The following is an 18,052-nucleotide window of genomic DNA, read 5'->3' on the forward strand; positions in this document are numbered from 1 at the left end:
ATTTAAAGGTTAAATTACATTTAATGCCGGAATAGTCGTTAATATTATTATTCACCAATAATAAAAATGAAATATTAATTTTATATTAAATATTTGTTTTGAATATAAGTTAAAAAGTTAAATTAATATTAAAAAGTATAGCGAGTTTATTAATAATGTATACAGAAAGTTCAAATGTATTACAAAATGGAAAAGCAGGAGCCGAGCATGAGGTTGATCATTCATTATTCTTATACCTAATTTAGTTCGTTTCGTTAGAAAAATATGTCGTAACTTTTTTAGTCTGTTTGTTTTATTTCCATTAATGATACGGGTAATATGGAACGTGAATTACAATCAATTTTGGCAATAATACAATTAACATATTTGACTTCGAAAAAAAAAAAATTATTATATATATTCCTCCTACACCTTCTTGTTTTTATTAAAATAAATACAAATTTTTTTATTTTTTTCAATTAATAATTATTACACAATTTTAATATACACGTATATTCACGTTCAACATGAATGATACGAGTTGAGTTGACTTTTTTATATTTTATAGTGTTCTGCTCCTCTTAGGAGACTTTCTGTTCGAGTCGTCAGTCATTATCTTTCGTTTATTACTTTCATTACTACAGGTTATTTCATCGTAATACAATTTACGTAAACTTTCATCAATTATTTCTTCAACATCAGGTTTTTTATCATTTTCATTTTTATCAATCTAAATTAAATAATTAATGTCAAAAATTGACAAAACTTTTATTATTATTATTCTTCTTTTTTTAAAAAAAAGATAGTTACCTCATTTATCCACTTAATATAATCCCGCTTTACATTTTTCCACTTAATCTCGCAACGGTACGAGGTATATTTATCGCTTTCCTCGCAAAACGCTTTAGAAGCACCTTCCCAAAGCCTTTGTTTCGTGCCATCACCATTCCTTTTATCCAATTTTCTAACTTCATCTATATATTTTTTCAAATAAAGCAATAAACGTTCAAGTTTTTTATCGCTCCATTTAAAAGGTGGAGATTTACCAGATGAATTTTTTTTTATTATAATGTCGCTGTTTAACCCTATTAAAAAATTTAACAAAATTCAATTAATTTAATTATGACAAATTGGCCTTAACATATCGTAATTCTTTGCTGATAAAATAAAATCACTTGCTAATAACCTTTTTTGTGATTATAACCACTTGAAGTAGAAGCTGGATGATACGATTTAATTTGAAGTGGTGAGTGGATAACTATTATAATAAAAAAAAAAATTTATTTAGCATTCACTCAAAATGTTTGATTTAAGTATATTCGATTACGCAACCAACCTCGATTATCCAATGGTAAGTAAACGTTCGATACTAAAAAATAATGAGTTACTTAGCATTCATAGACTTACTAATATTTCTTAAATTTTTTTGAAAATGATAAAATACCTTGATTAGAATTATCAATATAATTTTTACTTGACGAGATAGATAATGTTCCAACAGTTTCAACAACTGCGTCGAATAATTTTTCGTCAGAGAATTCTGTTGTCCCTTTATCATTAGTTTCAATAGTTTCAAAAACTACGTCGCCTAATAAAATTCCGTTAAAGAATTCTGGATACGAGGTCGATAAATTACAATTTTGATTGTTTAAAAGTTGCATGTTTAACTTATCATGATTTGGGCGAGGAGGTTATATTTTATTTATATAGTCATCAGTAATCATCTTCCAATTCAGGAAATCAATCTTAATCCAACTCAACTTGTTATTTGAAGGAATGTTAAACAAACGTTCAACACAAATGACAAATTAATTAGTTGGATTCGATTGTATTTACCTTTATTGAGTTTATCTATGATTAATGAAGGAAAATTAATCCACTTGTTTTCATTAGGAATGTTAAACAAACGTCCAAGTTTATTCTAGTGAACATTAAATAGTTGGATTGGATTGAGCTTCCCTTAATTGATTTATCTGTGATTACTGATCTGGATTCTAATTCGGGAAAATTAATCAATTTATATTTGACAAAATGTCCAAATCTATTCGATTGGATCGAATTTACCTTATTTAACAAATTGGTGTATACATGTGATTAATTGGATTTGTGTATATTTTGCCGTTGTAACACACAATTTTCTAAAAATTCAACCACACGTGACCGGTGATATTTAATGGATGTGAAAAAAATAATTTTGGGGGGCAAAAAAAAAACTAAGTCCCTCAGATAAATACAAACAGTGAAAACGCGGTAGGTGTGATGCCGGTAATGAATATTTTAGGTCACGTGAGCAGAAAATTTATTTGTGTATAGTATACCCATGTGCTACAAATTTGTAATTATATAGTGTGAGAAAGATGAAAAATCGTCTAACCAAATAAATAAACATTATGTAATAACTGTTTTTTATTTTTTTGTTTAATTTGCGTTTAATGCCCTTTGAAATAAAAAAAAAAAAAAATATTAACATTCATATCATAAAAAATTCCAGTTGATATTATTCCAAACTTATTCCAATATCTTATTGCCAACATTATTACTACGGTACAATATCAACGAATTCAGCTGAACCATCTCATATAAAGTTAAACTTGTCGACGATCAATCCAATCCCAACATCTGTTTTAGTGCAGATTCTTTAAGCATCATTTATTAAATTGAATCACATAATATCCAATAATCATTTGTTAATGACTTTCTTCAATATAATTTACGGTACTTTTATATTTCCTTATTTGTTATCTGTTGGATTAGATTCTTTGGCGCAAGAAATATAAATATTTTTATAATGTGCTATCCCCTATTTCTTATATGAAATTTAAATAAAAATATTTTTTTTCTTTTTTTTTCTTTTTTTTTAACTAAAACTTGATTAAAATACTATCTTCCAAAAAATTAAATTTTACTTCTAAAATGCGAGTCTTTACCTTCGATAGCACTGATCCTTTTGACTTGGATAAATGCTATCATTATGTTCTCGAAGAAAGCAAATTATTAGAGTTTTTTGGTCTTTTTTTAGTTGATAATAACAAAGGTATTTACTATCATTTTCTGAAAGAAGGGAAATAAATGATAAAAATACATCTTGCAAACGTTGCCTGTAAAAGCCACCAGATTCTCGAAAACTCTTAAAGCTATTCTGTTTTTACGGTGATTGCTTAATTAAATGTTTATACTATTTTAATTTTTTTTTTCTTCAGTTCTTTCTCGTAAAAAGGTTACATCCGATATTATTAAACAAGTTGTAAATGAAAATAAAGAATATAAAGCAACTGAATTGGTTGAAATCTTTATCGAAATTTGCAGATTAACTGATCGGTTAATTTATAGTAAAACTGACTTCAAAAAGAAAGGTATGTATTCTTTTTTTAAAAAAAAAAAAATTGTAACGCCGTCAAATCTCCGCGATCGAATTACGTACGTTCATTTTCTAAATTTAGAACCGCGTACTTGGAACCAAGAAGCTACTGAGGAATTTAAATTTCTTTTGAAAATATTTGAAAAATATGTTAATCAACTGAAAAATAAACATCAGAAAATCAAATCAGCTCTCTGGCAATGCATATCTTTCATTTTATTTGAAAAAAACTACATTTATTCGCCAGTTCAATGCTTAACCAAATATAAAAACATTCAGGTAAAGATAACATTAGTCATTTTTATTGTTTTTTTTAAAAAAAAGAAGAAGCATTATTGATAAATTCAATTGCTAAATTTAGAAAACTGAAGGCACAAACCCTAATGAGGTTGATACGTCTCCTGATTCAGAGGATGAAGATGAAGAGGATCCTCCGAACCAATTTCCGATTCCGAACCTCATTCCGAACCTCATTCCGAACCAATTTCCGAACCAATTTCCGAACCAATTTCCGATTCCGAACCTCATTCCGAACCTCATTCAGAACCAATTTCCGAACCAATTTCCGAACCAATTTCCGATTCCGAACCGATTTCCGAACCAATATGAATATCTGAATCAAGCTTGTCCGAATCGAGAATGGATTTTCATAAATGAAAACATTTCAAAATAAGAATGAAAATTGTATATTATAAACTCGGAATATTTGTTAAGCGCCGGCGCACAAAAATGTAAAAATTTAAAAATCAGACAGAAAGGAAAAAAAAATGAAAAAAATGAAAAAATTATGTAGGGTAAAAAAGGGGGGTATTTATATATAATATTTTCTGAGAGGAATGTATTATTATGTATTAATAAACATATTGTTTGCTTTGGAAATATTCTTTATAAGTTAATTTAACAATGAATAATTTTGAAACAATCAAATTAGTAAATTTTTTCATTCATAACAAAATTTGCTGATCCATTAGCTTTTAAAACTAAAACTAGTACAAATGTGCTTCTATTTATAAATTGTCGACTACTTTCATAAAATAAGTGTTCAAAATGAGCATCAACCATTCCGTAGAAAAAATTTTTTCTTCAATGTTTTCAAAGCTTAACGACGACAAAAATTTTTTTTACCTTCTAATCTGACCGGGTATTATCTGTCAAGAAAAATTTCGAGCAAATAAAAAATTTTATTTATTATTCTTTTCTTAACTATTAACTAGCATGTTACAAAAGTAATTAAATTTTATCATGTACAGCAAAATAAATAATCATGCACGTAATTAAAAACACTATATACGAACAAATAATTTTACAATGATATGTAATTTCTACACAAACAAACGTTTGTTTTGTTATGTTATTTTTGAAAATAATCAAAAATTGATAATAATATTCTTTGTCTGAAATATTACTTAGTTTTTATTAATTGAAAAGGGTAACAAAAACGAAATGTGTTATTCGTCAATAAAGGCATAATTAGGTAAGATCCACATTATTGACATTGAAAGAGTGTTTTGGAGCCTCAGGTCAGTCTTTGTGGACAGAATACTACAGAAGCATTTATTCTCTAGAGGATTACAGTTTTTATTTATTTATTTAATAAAAATTAACGTCCTTTATCGTCGTTTACTATTTAATAATTTTTTACTAAACGTTTACTTCAATAAGGAAAATAGTCAAAATTAGATCGATATACCGATATTCGATATACCGATATACTATTGAAAAATTGACATACCGATAAAATTTTATTTTCCCACTATATGTGAGGAGATATAAAACTTTGATATAACGATATTTCCTAAAATTTCATATATGTCCCGACATATTGTTATATAAAGGTTTGACTGTAATAGAAAGTCTAGAAGAAACTAATTTAAGACCAATAAAAAGTTACTCGGCATTACCTTATAATTTGTAATTACGGCAATATTCAAAATAAACCGGACACTTGAAAATTTTTGCCGAGAACTTGTTGGGTGTCGGGTTGTCAGGTCCAATCATTTTACATAATAATCACGTGATATTGTCTACTTTATGAAATTGATTGGATGGCCAGAAACCCGGCAAGCCGACAACCTGGCAGATTCTCGGCAACAAAATTTTCAAGTGTCCCGTTTATTTTGAATATTTCTGTAATCATTCCTTTTAAAAAAGTCTAAGATATAATAGTGAGCGTAGCATTAAATGGAAGAATTAGAAATAAATTTCTAGCACGAGCATGCATTATCGATAATTCTTACTGGCATTTGATATAAGTTACGGGAACACTCGAAATTTTTGTCTCTTGCCGAAAGTATTTCGGTAAAACTTGGTGAAGTTATAATAAAATAAAAACCATACCACTGTATTCGGATTAGAGGTATGATACCGAGCGAAACCGAAATTTGATAAAACCGAAATAGTTTAGACATTTAAAATTAAAAAACAAAATGCCGAAATTCAATATTCCATAATATTTCCATGGATTTTAATTATAATTTTTTTTTAAAAAAAATTATACTCAAGAGAGCAGTATGAGTTTATTAAAAGAACCAATAAGTATCTTTACAAATAAATCTAATACCCTACCCTACGCTGTGCAATGTAAAATATGCTCCATGGCTCCATGAGTAAGATTTTTAATTGTAATAATTACTTATAAAATTATTATACATAAATTTATATTAAAATATAGTATTTTTTAAAAAAATTGATAAGACTTATTTATGATAAATAAACCTATAACTAAAATTAAAATTAAAAATTATTACTATATGGTTTAGTCAATGACGAAACTGAAATTTTTGGCAAAAAAAGAGTTTAGCCAAGTATCACTAAATTTAGAGGTCTGCAATCTGCATTGACCCCTATTTTACGGCCCGACCGGCCCGGACCCTTATATGTAAAACTTAATTTTGCCCAGTTCAATTTCGGCCAGAATTAAGGCGATTTTGGCCAGAATTACGAAAATCCGGGTTTAACAAAAAATCATGTGCCGGCTCAGACGGCTTGGGTGAAAAAACCCGGGTCCGTTTGCAGGCCTCTAACTCGGATCCCGTAACCCATAAAACCAAAAAACAGTTGTAAATGCTCCAAAGGAGTCGATCAAGTCAAGTTAGAAACTTCGATTCAAGTATGAAGGATCTCCGAGAATAAATATGTGAAGGTGTGTCGTATGTTGATAGTTTCTATACATATACAAATTTTACGCACGCTCTCCTAATTTGTCGTATTTAGAAAATTATGGCCTCTTGTTTATAACATCTTATTTTTATTCCATTTCCTGGTAAATAATGTTATGTAAGACTTTTTTTTAAACAAAGAATATTGTAGCAAATGATACTTTAAGTAGCGTTAAGAAATTAGCATAGGTATGATATTAATCTTTTTATATACAAAATTACAAAATTACATGGTATTTTGGCTGGATGATTATTATTAATATTAAATAACAGAAAAAAAAATTTTTTTTTTTAGTAACGAAAATGTTCCAATTGAAATTTTTATGGAATTAATATATATATTTATTTGTTCATTAAATTTAATAAAAAAAATAAAAATAAAAATAAAAGAACGTATTACTAACTAATTACCTGAAGTATTAATTAAAAACTATATCTAAATTATTTTTTTTTAAAAAAAAACATATAGCATATATGAATAATGATGGCTATTTATAGATTATATAGAAAACATGTAGCGTACGGTGAGCTATGTATGTACGTATAGTGGTACAGTATACATCACCCCACCCTACAGTATGGTAAAAATGACCATACATACCGTATGTTGATCACTATACAGACATACATAGGCCTCTACACATGACATGTTTCCGTACCCCTATTGATAGTTTTATACGTGTCGTCAGAATTACCGAAATATTAATTCGGCATTTTGAATATACCATATTATTCATTTACAATGCCATAAATTGTAAATCTATAATGATATATTGATTTTTGATAAATATTTAAATGGGTTTCTTTTTTTGTATCGCATAATCTTAACGGCATTACGGACTAGGCGCATGTGTCAGGTTGACGGCGCAGTGTGGCGCAGCGATTTTTCCAAAAAAAAAATTAAATTGCAATTTTTTTTATTAAAAATAAACCTTTAAATTCCTGCACTAGATGTATTTTCGTCCGCTCTGCAAATTTACTTAGAGAATATATAGGTGGTTTAGAAGGCCATTTTCGAGTTATTTAACAAAAACTGTTTTTTCGACAAATCCAATTTTGGAAATGATTGGCAAAGACGATAAAATCGGTTGTTATATACTAAAGTCAAAATCTATTTCCAAAACCTCCTTCCATTTATAAGTGAATTTTGTAAAACAGATGAGAATACATCTAATGTGTAAATTTGAAAGCTTTACATTAAAAAGAAAATCTTTTAACTTAAAATTTTTTTGAAATTACTGCACCACACTGCGCCGTCAACCTGACACACATTTCAGATGTGCAGGGATGGCCAGAAATGACGTAATTTAAATATTAGGATTTTTAACCCCCTGTCATCATCCATTTTAGGAAATGCAGAATAAAACATAATTCTGGCCAGAATTATATTAACTACAAGTGTCTAAAAATGGAAAATGTGCAACATCATCACTTAGGCAAAATTATGTATGACAAACATAGACCATCACAGTATATGAAAATTATTAAGAAAATTTAATTCAAGATAAAAAAAAAAATTTTTTAGAATTGAGTAACTGAAGTGATCAATATTCTTTTTTTTATGATTTAAATACATCAGACTATACCCACAAATAATTAATTTCCGCTGTGACATACACATATTTAGATTAAAAAAAATTAAACGCATTATAATGATCTCAGCCAGGATTAGTTTGACCTATCAATACTTGGACTGAGCATTAACTCGTTGTTTTTAACTCGATTAAATTCACCAGATATATAGGTTGTAATAGAATAAAATGTCATATATGTGTTGTACTTAAGTGCGCATTATTTACGTCAAAATCATATGAAAGTACGCAAGAAGAATTCCTCTTGGCCTTAAAATCTGCATCCTCATATTTTTCTACTTTATGGAAATTGAAAAAGATCATTCATTCCTTTTTCCTTCTCAGAATGAGGGTGGGGAAAACTTTCCTTTTCACTTTTTAAATTAAAATAATTGGTTGAAAAATTCAACCAAACATATTAGCGCTGATATTCATTATTAAATTTACGTTAATTTTAATATTACGCGAAATCTAAAATCAAATCAACGCGGATAATAACTAATATCGTGATAAATCTGAGCCGAAAATCTAAAATTATCTAATAAAATAGACAGAAAAATAATATTTCTACTCTCGGCAAATGTTTTTTTATTAAAAAATAGTTAATAAAAATAAAATATAAAATAGAATTTAGACAAAATAAAAATGTTTTAGAATCTTAATTTGCAATAGAGAATAAAAATTATGTAAAAATTAGCTAAAGAAAATTTTCCCAGATATTACGATTATATTGAGTTTGGATTCTAATCATCAATAATTATACATAACTGCGTGAATTTCTGATAATGGCTGATTAATGAATGGATTAATTATTTCCTCTTATATCTTTCCAAAACCTCTTGATGCCTATGTCTTCCAATATTCTTTTTATATCATACAAAAAGTTCTCTTTTTAGTTCATTAGGTATAAATTTCTAGAATATCTACGCTGAAATAAAACAGTCATTATTGTAAATTTGATCTGAAACAACTTGGTATGGTAGAAATTGGACAGTCACAACTGGTTGAACATATACATTTTGGTTATCATTACATGACAAGAAATTACTATTATCTATCATCGTTGAAGCTTGGGTCACGTCATTCACAATATTTCTATTTATATTACTATCATAATCTGGTTCCCTCTCAGAAACGTGATACTGTAAATGATCGAAGCTTTCTATACTATAGCGATCATCTTCAAGAATTTGATGCTGTTGAAAACCTTCTCCATTTTGGTGATTATTGAAATTCTCTTGGCTATCAATAATTGAGACTTCTATTGAATTCGTTTGATTTGAAATATTGTCGAAATCATGTTGTTGTGGATATTCCTCAACCTCGTTTGCGACATGGTCATTATGTGACGAGCTATTGTCAACATTATTTTGAATATCGGCCGTTGATTTTATTGTAACATAATGTCCATTTATATTTTTATCAGAATATTCTCTTTCAAGATTACTATGTTGCGGAATATAAAAGAAAAGTGTTTGTCTTAAGCTTTGTTCAAGGTTGAGTTTTTGAATTGGTGATAGATATCCTGGTTTTATGTCGTTTATGTCAGGATCAATTCCATTCAATAGTTTTACGACATAAGTATGTGATAATAACTTGCACTTAACATGATAGTTTGCTCTGATGTCTGAATAGTAAAAGAATTCATGATCATAATTATGGTGATCATCGAAAGAAGTGTCGTGTGAAATAATCTCACAATTTACATGATAAAAACTATCATCATCCGGTGTATGATGAAAGAATTTACATGAACTTAGTATTGGAACATCGTTCATACTTTGATACATTGGCGAAGGCATACTGTCTGAGTTGTTAAATCGAAAATTATTCATTTGATTACCAGTAAAGTTTATTAAGATATCTCTTTAAAAAATAGATAACTGTCTTTATAAAGGCTTATTTTGTTATGAAAAAGGAAAAAGATTGACGATACAATTCTAAAATACGGAATTAAAATATTTGTACACCTGCAAGAGTCACGTGGCGTCCAGACTATCCCGGAAGCGCAATTATTAAAAATTTTATTTAATTGGAAGACTTCTGATTTAGAACTTCCCAGAATTACATAGAATTGAAAGCATTTGTTAATTTCAAGTATTTAGAAAATTATTGAATATTTCAAATGTTCAAAATATTTCGAATATTTCGAATATTTCCAAGTTTTACGGCATTTGAATTTAATGGCTGTAAAGTTTTGGATTTGGATTTGGATTTAGCCAACTGAGATTGGATTATTCTCAATCTAAATCCAAATCTAAATCCAAATTCATTTCCTTTTTAGAACTAGTGTATTACTTAAACCCCTTAAATGCAGAGTTGTAAATATATAAACACTTTCCAAAATAGGCAGTGATGTTTTTTTTCCTTTATTACGTCTAAGGCTTAGTGGAGCTTACTATTTAGTTACACTATCATCTTTTTTGTTGTTATGCAAATAATAATATTTGCTGTTTAAAGAAATAAAAGAAATTAACGGCATGTTTTTTTTTTAGGTAGTGAGGATTGTGGATCGACATTGTGCTACATTACGATTTTGATACAATTCTTGTGCAAAAATTTAATTACATAAATATTACTATGGGATATCAAATTTTTTTTTTTTTTAGAGAAAGACCTTACTCGTTTAATATGAGAAATTGTAAATTCGAATCTTCGATTTTTAACAATCACCAAGAGATAAAATGTATAATTTAATTAACACTCTAAAACCCTTAATAATTAAAATTCATTTTTCCTATACATAATATATATATATAAAAGCAACTATCAATAAAATATAAAGCTTTATCATAATATTCCTTAAATAGTAAGATCGTGGTTACGTTATTAAATGGTTAATGCATTACTTTTGAAATCACGAGCGATATTAGAAATTTGTTTTCAACAATTTAAATATTCCAATCCCACGTTTTTATCAGAATATACGACTATAATAAATTTATTCGAAGAACAAAATCTAACTTCGATGATTAACACACAATATATCCTAACCAAGAAGTTTCAAATGACAAAATGACAAGTGACACATTTCAAAATATCAACCAATTAAATCAAATCAAATGACTAAAGTGACTGGAAATAGATTTAATTTTTTGATTCCAATTACACAAGGAGACGTGTTCTTTTTACAAGTTATATTTCATTGACTATTTCTGTAAGAAGAGATAAATGCGCTGATCATATTTGAAGTACTATCCGACATACCTCGACCGATCTAGACCTTTCTTTTGGATGTGTACTGTAGATCGTTGGCCAATATGTATTAATTTTTTAGATATGTTTATTTGATTTTTTAGTAAGGGTTGACTATTTGTTAGTGGGTTATATTTTCTGTTATCATATTTTTTTACGAACACGGAACATATTCGTAGGTAACTTTTTCCCTATTTTTTTTTTTCAACTTTTAAAAACTTACCATAATACGGAAATGATCAGCAATGAGAATTTTAGAAGTAAATTATCATTATACGATAAAATAGTGATAATTCTAACCGTGGTAATTCTTCGATCCTTTTGTCACCGTTCTCAAAATATCTGATATTGAAGTGTATTCATAAAAAATTTATATTTACCACGCTGTAACAGGTAAATCGTAAATGCGATAAACTAAATATAGTCTTACGAATCTTTACGTCGTAGTGACCCTAATGATATAACTGGATATTAATACATAATTTTCATTAAAAATTTTTTTAATTATTGAATTAATTAAACCTTTTAATGAGAATAAGATATAAAATGTAATAAGTAATTAAAGCGATAAAGAATCTGATAATACGTGTAGAAAAGTGCCTCCGATATACTACGCACATTGAAATTCTTGAGAACAACATCCGAGTAAAGTGGAAGAATATTAATTTTTTTTTATGAAAAATAAAGAAATTAAGAATATTATTTAATTTCATGTATATTTAGTGCTTCTGACAACAAAAAATGGTAATATCTGGGAAGTTTGTACGATAAAAGTATTTCCATAACAAGTATAATTCTCAATATAAAAGGTAAATTAATTGTCATATGATTTTTTTGAATCACCATGCGTTCAAATTTTGTTTACGGAAAATAATTCAAGTTATAAGTCCGATAATATGAATTTTTTCTGATGATACTGATAAAGATAAAAGAAAAAAAAGTATAATTAAAATATCGGTTATAAAGTTAATTATGATTATAAATGAGTCAGAATTTGTAATAAATAAATCGATTTTTTCGTAAGGAATTTCTATAAGTATATATATAAATCAATAGAACTAATAATACTTTGAATTTCGAACGTTTATGTTACAGCGCTTGTGTGATAAATTTGGCTGAATTTATCATTACTTATTTCTTTAATGGTAATATTTTATTATTGAATAATTACTAAATTTTTTTTTATATCCATTAATGCAAGCTAAATCGATTGTGATCGGATTGCGATTGGAATTGAATTAGAATTGGATATTAAAGTAGATCTTTTCCGATATAACATTATCTGGCTATAAATTCTAATTAGTTATAATTATAATAAATCAAATTGTATTACATTATTCATTATATAATAACCTATTTTTTACATTTCGAAAAAAAACTGTTTTTTGAGAATATTTCGTGATACTATGAGCGAAAATAGTTCTTACGATAAATTAATAAATAATAATGAACCGGTTAGATTCTTCTACGAACTGAGAAATGCAGTTTATTTTATTGAGTGCCAGGAATCCAGACCTGGAGTTAATGAATATAGTGATAAGAACGATCCATTAAATTTTATATTTCCTTGCGAACATTTAAATACTAAGAAAAAATATCGATTATCTTGTAAAAAGCTTTCAACTACTTTTGTTACGCAAGCCTTAAATAATATAATTTTTAATATTAATCTAAATCCGATTGAACAACAAAAACGAGAATTTTCTGAAAATGACAAAAATTGTCTTGAATCTCATTTAAAGAATGATTTACCTAAATGTTTAACAAATTATAAACCAAATGATTTTATGTATCGTGCATTTTTTGAATTATATACTTCTTATGAAAGTACGATAAGACAAAATAATGATTATAATAATTCTAATTGCCAAGGTATTATTTTTTCTCAATATTAATATCGTTTTCGATTATAATTTTTCGCTGAATATATCATTAGATAATCTAATTATGTGTGAACATCATCTAACTTGAGCAAAAATAATTGAACTTTTCCGCTATGCTAGTAACTTTGCCATCAAATAGCCAATCTTATGGGTATGTCGCAGCTAAAGAAATAGTTGATGAAACATTCAATCGTCTTCTACAAGAAAGTCCAAGTTTTTTGCAGTATTATCAAAATAATGGTAGGTTATAATAATATATCATGTTTGTAAATAGTAATAATTTCAAACAAACTTATGTTTCTTTGTTTTTGATTATCATATTTCTTTATAAATATATATTATAATATATTTGTCTTTTTTTTTGTTACCGTTACTCTTTTGAATACTATAGGATTACTCGATACATGTCGTACTGAGGAAAGTCAATTGTTGGCCAGTGTTAACGAAATAGGTAATATCCATCAACATTACGATGATTATAATAAAGGTATTGTTCTCGATTCTTTGTCATTCATAAATGTTGGATACCATGGAGTAAATTTGAAATTCAAAACTCAGTCACGCTATAAACCGAAATACTTTTAAGAGCTAAATTTCTATCGTGATAAACATAACGAAGTTTTTAATCACCAACTAATGAACAAAATGATTAAATAATAATGCACAATTTAATTTTTTTTTCATTAATTTAATAAATAACTCAAGCTTCCGATAAAAATAATGATGAAACCTTGACAGAAAAAAGTCCGCCGAGCGAAAGAACTGCTGGATCGTCTACTGAAAGTGAAAGTTCGGCGGGGGAGACAAAATCACGCCCATGTAATTGGAGCGAAGGTGCGACCAAATGCTTCTCGTCCTGTTTGAAAAAACGAAGTAAATCACTAAAGAAACATGGTGGTATTAAATGGACTGAAGTCTCTGATGAGTTAAATAGTTACGGTTTTACATTTTCACCCCAAAAGTGTTCTAATAAGTGGAAAAATATGAAACAAAATAAGAAGTACAAATTGCAGGTTAATGAAATTCTTGGTACAAAAAAGAAAAGTAAAATTAAAAAAGAAGCAAATTAATATATTAATCCAGTAGTTCAAAGAAAGCTTAATACCTTAATATTTTACTTCGTTTTTGTTATTATATTATTATATTTATTACTCAGATGTGTTGTTCTGTGATTTGGATTCGTCATATTAATCTCTTAATATACACGATCATGACCTATCCAAAAGTTTACGAAGTCCGATAGAGTTTAATATAGGATTGAACATGGAATTTATAAAACTCAGAAATAAAATTTTTATTTATGAAATATTGAGCGTATTTATATATTCATTTAATATTCTCGTAGATTCGTACATGCCATTCTTAATAAAAAAAAACGAGCATTGAAATAAGCCAAATTTAGTTAAAATTTCTTTCACATTGAGCGAAATACAAAAATAGATTAATTGTGCCACTTAATACAGTGAATTTTTAATTTTTGAAAGACGATGAAAATCCATGTCCAAATTGAATGACCATTTTTAATGCTATACAGAATATGTGTAACTTTTGTGAATAAATTACGCATTAATATTATCATCATTATATTTATACCATAAAAAGTAAATGTCGTAACGTTTAACTTATACTGTATATCTTTTTTTTAAAAAAAAAAATATTTTTGTATGATGTATGTGCAGGTAAAATTTTTAAATAAAAAATTTTTTTATTAATAACTTCATATGTTTATATGCCTTCACTCACATTTTAAACAAATCATTATATAAATTTATAAATTTATTATTTAAGCAACTAATTATGGTACGGTAAGCCTTACATACAGTGCTGGCAAAAAGTAATCGGAAAATATTTTTTAATTAGTATTTTACTGATAAAAAAAATATAATAGAGTTAAAAAATGATATGTTTTATACTATGAGAAATAGTTTTCTCTTAATGCATAGTAAGTGGTTTCTTGTGTTAAATTTGCCTAATCGAAATATCAACTTTTTTTACATCATTTTTTTTTGAAATAAAAATTTAATTGAATTAAAATATCATAAAATTTTCATTAAATATACTTGATAATTTAAGAATATTTAAATTTGGTTGGATATTTATGGCATATTGCCTTTCAAATTTATTTAATTTTTTTAATAAATTTTTTAACATCTTTAGATAAAAATATTTTCCGATTACTTTTGTCAGCACTGTAACTCTATATAGGACCTAAAGCTATCACGGCTTTAGCTCAAATCCAACACTTCGTTTAACATAACCTCCTTCCCTCTTTATAACTTATGCTATTTGTCTCTTGTGTAATGATAAGAACTAATCAGCAAAAATTAAATAAAAATATTTTAACTATTATTTTGTTGTCCGGAGCGTAGCGAGTAGGGCTTCGATCCGGATTGATCCGTTAATTAGCATCACCACATTTTTCTATTATTTTTGTCAAACTATAATTTTTGTCAGATTTATTCTTCTATAAATTTATTAATTTTGGCCAAACTAATAGCTCCAACTCAAATAAACCGATGCCAACCCGTTGTAAACCGCGGATTGATCCGTTAAAAACCCATCCGGATCGAAGCACTAGTAGCGAGAAATATTATATTATTTATTAATTACTATGAAATAATAATGATTGCTTACATTTAACAGAAGTTTGAGATAAACAGCAGTAATTAGAGAATATGATCAAACTTGAAAGCTTTTTATCAATTATAAACTCAATTATGATTTGCAATTGACTTTTCTGAATCAAATCTCGTAAATAAATTGTATATTATATTTAGGAATTTAACAAAGTTTCATAAACCTTCTAGTCAAATTTTCAGCGGATTGTTTTCAACGAATTTGACGAATAGTAAATCAGGAATTTTTGAGGAAAAACCTTCTTTTAAAATGGATTTAATTTTACTTGTAGCTTCTAAATTTGAATTGTCTTTTTTTTTAAGAAAAGATATTTAAAAAGAAAATTCGCACTCGTAACTCGTGTTAATGATCTGCCACTGCCAGCAATCATGTTGCGCTTGTTAACTTTCTGCTGGCATTATGGCATTAGATGTGGCGTTTTGGCATTAAAGTATTTGACAAATAATATGTGACAAATAAGATTTCACAAACCGAAAAATCAAGTATACTTAGCAAAAATGGAGAGTGAGAGGTGTGACGCCAAGTGACAAATATTTTACTATAACCACGTGAGTGCAAATTTTGTTCGTGAAGATTGATTCGTTGTCGACATTGTATACATGGCCGGCACTATGTAGTGTGGTTTCGTAAATTGTTATTTAAAATATGGTAATAGCTTCGAACCTCCACATGAAAATTCACTAGATATACGATCGATTACTCAGAATAAGGTAAAAATTACATCGTTAGATTCGGAGCACTGATCCGAAGTACAGCGGTATGGTTTTTATTTTAATCTCTACCGAGTTTTACCGAGTTATTTGTAATATTTTTGGTTAATGTAAATTCTTTTCCTTCATTAACTATTTTAAAAACCTAATTTACATACTTCTAGCAAGAAACAAAATGCCGAATGTCCCGTAACTTATTAAAACAGCTGTAAATTCGATAACTAAAGTTACATAAGTTACATAATATTTAAATGGTTGTAAAATTTGCTATGGAAATCTGTGAAATGTTGTTTATTATATTGGACCATCATGAATTTACCTTTTACCGAATCGCCCGCCAGAAGATAAATTTCTCTTTTTTAAAAAGCGGCGATTGTCAAGTTACATGCGAAATTAGGGATAATATAAATACAGAAATAGAATTTTAATGTACCAATGTTCATAAATTTTTTACCGTGCAATAAGGAAATTTTTTACGATCATGTGATACATTGGTATAATGATGCTAATTTTTGATATGTCACTTAGTGTTCCGAAAGGGTCGAGTCGGGTCGGGTTGAGAATGTACTTGAACTTGACCCGAGTATAAAAACCAAACTCGATAAATATTCGGGTTAACAATTATGTAATTCGATTCCTGACCCGATTCGATATAGTTTAACTCCGGTCAGATAAATTTTTCAGATCTTCAAAACGAATTTGTTCGCACAATTTTTACAAGATTTTAATAAAATTCCATATTTTTATTGATAAAGTATAAAATTCTAAAATACTAATTCTCATTAGATCATTCTTTTCATATCCTACGCCCACCACATACACGCACGGATTGTATTAGTTTTGAGATTGTAATTAAATCAGCGCTACCAGAAAAGATCCGCTCTACTGGAACACTTGTAGCTAAATTAAAATCATTTTATTAGCTAGTAATTAGTAATATTAAAAATTGTAAATTGTTTAATTTTTTTACCTGTAATTGCGATATAATCCCTTACCATTATTGCTAGGTGCGATACCCTACTTCATTTAACTAATATGTTTATAATTAAATTAGTAAAACTAACCAATTATTATTAAATAGTTACCTTCCACCAAAGTAGAACATCTTGATTTCGATCTGCTCGAGGAGTTTTTAGGTATAATTCTACTTCATTTTGCTGAAGATTTTCTTTTTGCCAAAATATGATCTAAAATTCTTTATCTTCATTATTATTATCATAAATCTCTACATTCATATCAGGCGCATAATCATTATTGTAAGCATTAAAGAACTGTTTCTTTTGAATAGCGAATAAAACTTTGCCTCCACTTATTATCTTCACAATAGCCCAACTTAAACTGTGGATCAAGCACTATATAATTGTTAATATTATAAATTTTAATCAGATTTATAATAAAATTATAATATTTTATATTTAACTTACCAGTAGCAATTGTATACATAGTAGTATCATCAGTTTTTTCATAATAAATCTCAAGTTTTTCTAATCCTGCTTTAACAGCAATTACCATAGTATCACTAGAGCTATCAAATTTTCACAATATGGTTCAGGTCCACCCA

General features: G+C 27.6%; 5 protein-coding genes across 5 annotated transcripts; 2 read left to right on the plus strand and 3 right to left on the minus strand.

The window, feature by feature from the left end:
- Window positions 1-541: 541 nt before the first annotated feature.
- Window positions 542-1,640, minus strand: OCT59_017027 (uncharacterized protein; the record flags this gene model as incomplete). The annotated part of the gene is made up of 5 exons (XM_066146086.1): window positions 542-709; window positions 790-1,064; window positions 1,166-1,237; window positions 1,316-1,348; window positions 1,424-1,640. 5 exons carry the CDS (start codon window positions 1,638-1,640, stop codon window positions 542-544), a joined length of 765 nt encoding a protein of 254 aa, XP_066003812.1.
- Window positions 1,641-2,892: 1,252 nt separating this feature from the next.
- Window positions 2,893-4,010, plus strand: OCT59_017028 (uncharacterized protein; the record flags this gene model as incomplete). Its single annotated transcript, XM_066146087.1, has 4 exons — window positions 2,893-3,013; window positions 3,180-3,332; window positions 3,420-3,616; window positions 3,699-4,010. 4 exons carry the CDS (start codon window positions 2,893-2,895, stop codon window positions 4,008-4,010), a joined length of 783 nt encoding a protein of 260 aa, XP_066003813.1.
- Window positions 4,011-8,989: 4,979 nt separating this feature from the next.
- Window positions 8,990-9,868, minus strand: OCT59_017029 (uncharacterized protein; the record flags this gene model as incomplete). Its single annotated transcript, XM_025329795.2, has 1 exon — window positions 8,990-9,868. The coding sequence occupies one exon, from the start codon at window positions 9,866-9,868 to the stop codon at window positions 8,990-8,992; it is 879 nt and encodes a 292-aa protein (XP_025180040.2).
- Window positions 9,869-12,367: 2,499 nt separating this feature from the next.
- On the plus strand, window positions 12,368-13,729 carry OCT59_017030 (uncharacterized protein; the record flags this gene model as incomplete). The annotated part of the gene is made up of 3 exons (XM_066146088.1): window positions 12,368-13,133; window positions 13,265-13,384; window positions 13,536-13,729. Exons 1-3 carry the CDS (start codon window positions 12,668-12,670, stop codon window positions 13,727-13,729), a joined length of 780 nt encoding a protein of 259 aa, XP_066003814.1. The 5' UTR covers window positions 12,368-12,667.
- Window positions 13,730-13,732: 3 nt separating this feature from the next.
- On the minus strand, window positions 13,733-14,330 carry OCT59_017031 (uncharacterized protein; the record flags this gene model as incomplete). Its single annotated transcript, XM_066146089.1, has 4 exons — window positions 13,733-13,777; window positions 13,875-14,000; window positions 14,091-14,110; window positions 14,297-14,330. The coding sequence occupies 4 exons, from the start codon at window positions 14,328-14,330 to the stop codon at window positions 13,733-13,735; spliced, it is 225 nt and encodes a 74-aa protein (XP_066003815.1).
- Between the last annotated feature and the right edge of the window lie 3,722 nt (window positions 14,331-18,052).

The sequence above is a fragment of the Rhizophagus irregularis genome, chromosome 25, assembly GCF_026210795.1.
Source record: "Rhizophagus irregularis chromosome 25, complete sequence".
NCBI lineage: Eukaryota > Fungi > Glomeromycota > Glomeromycetes > Glomerales > Glomeraceae > Rhizophagus > Rhizophagus irregularis.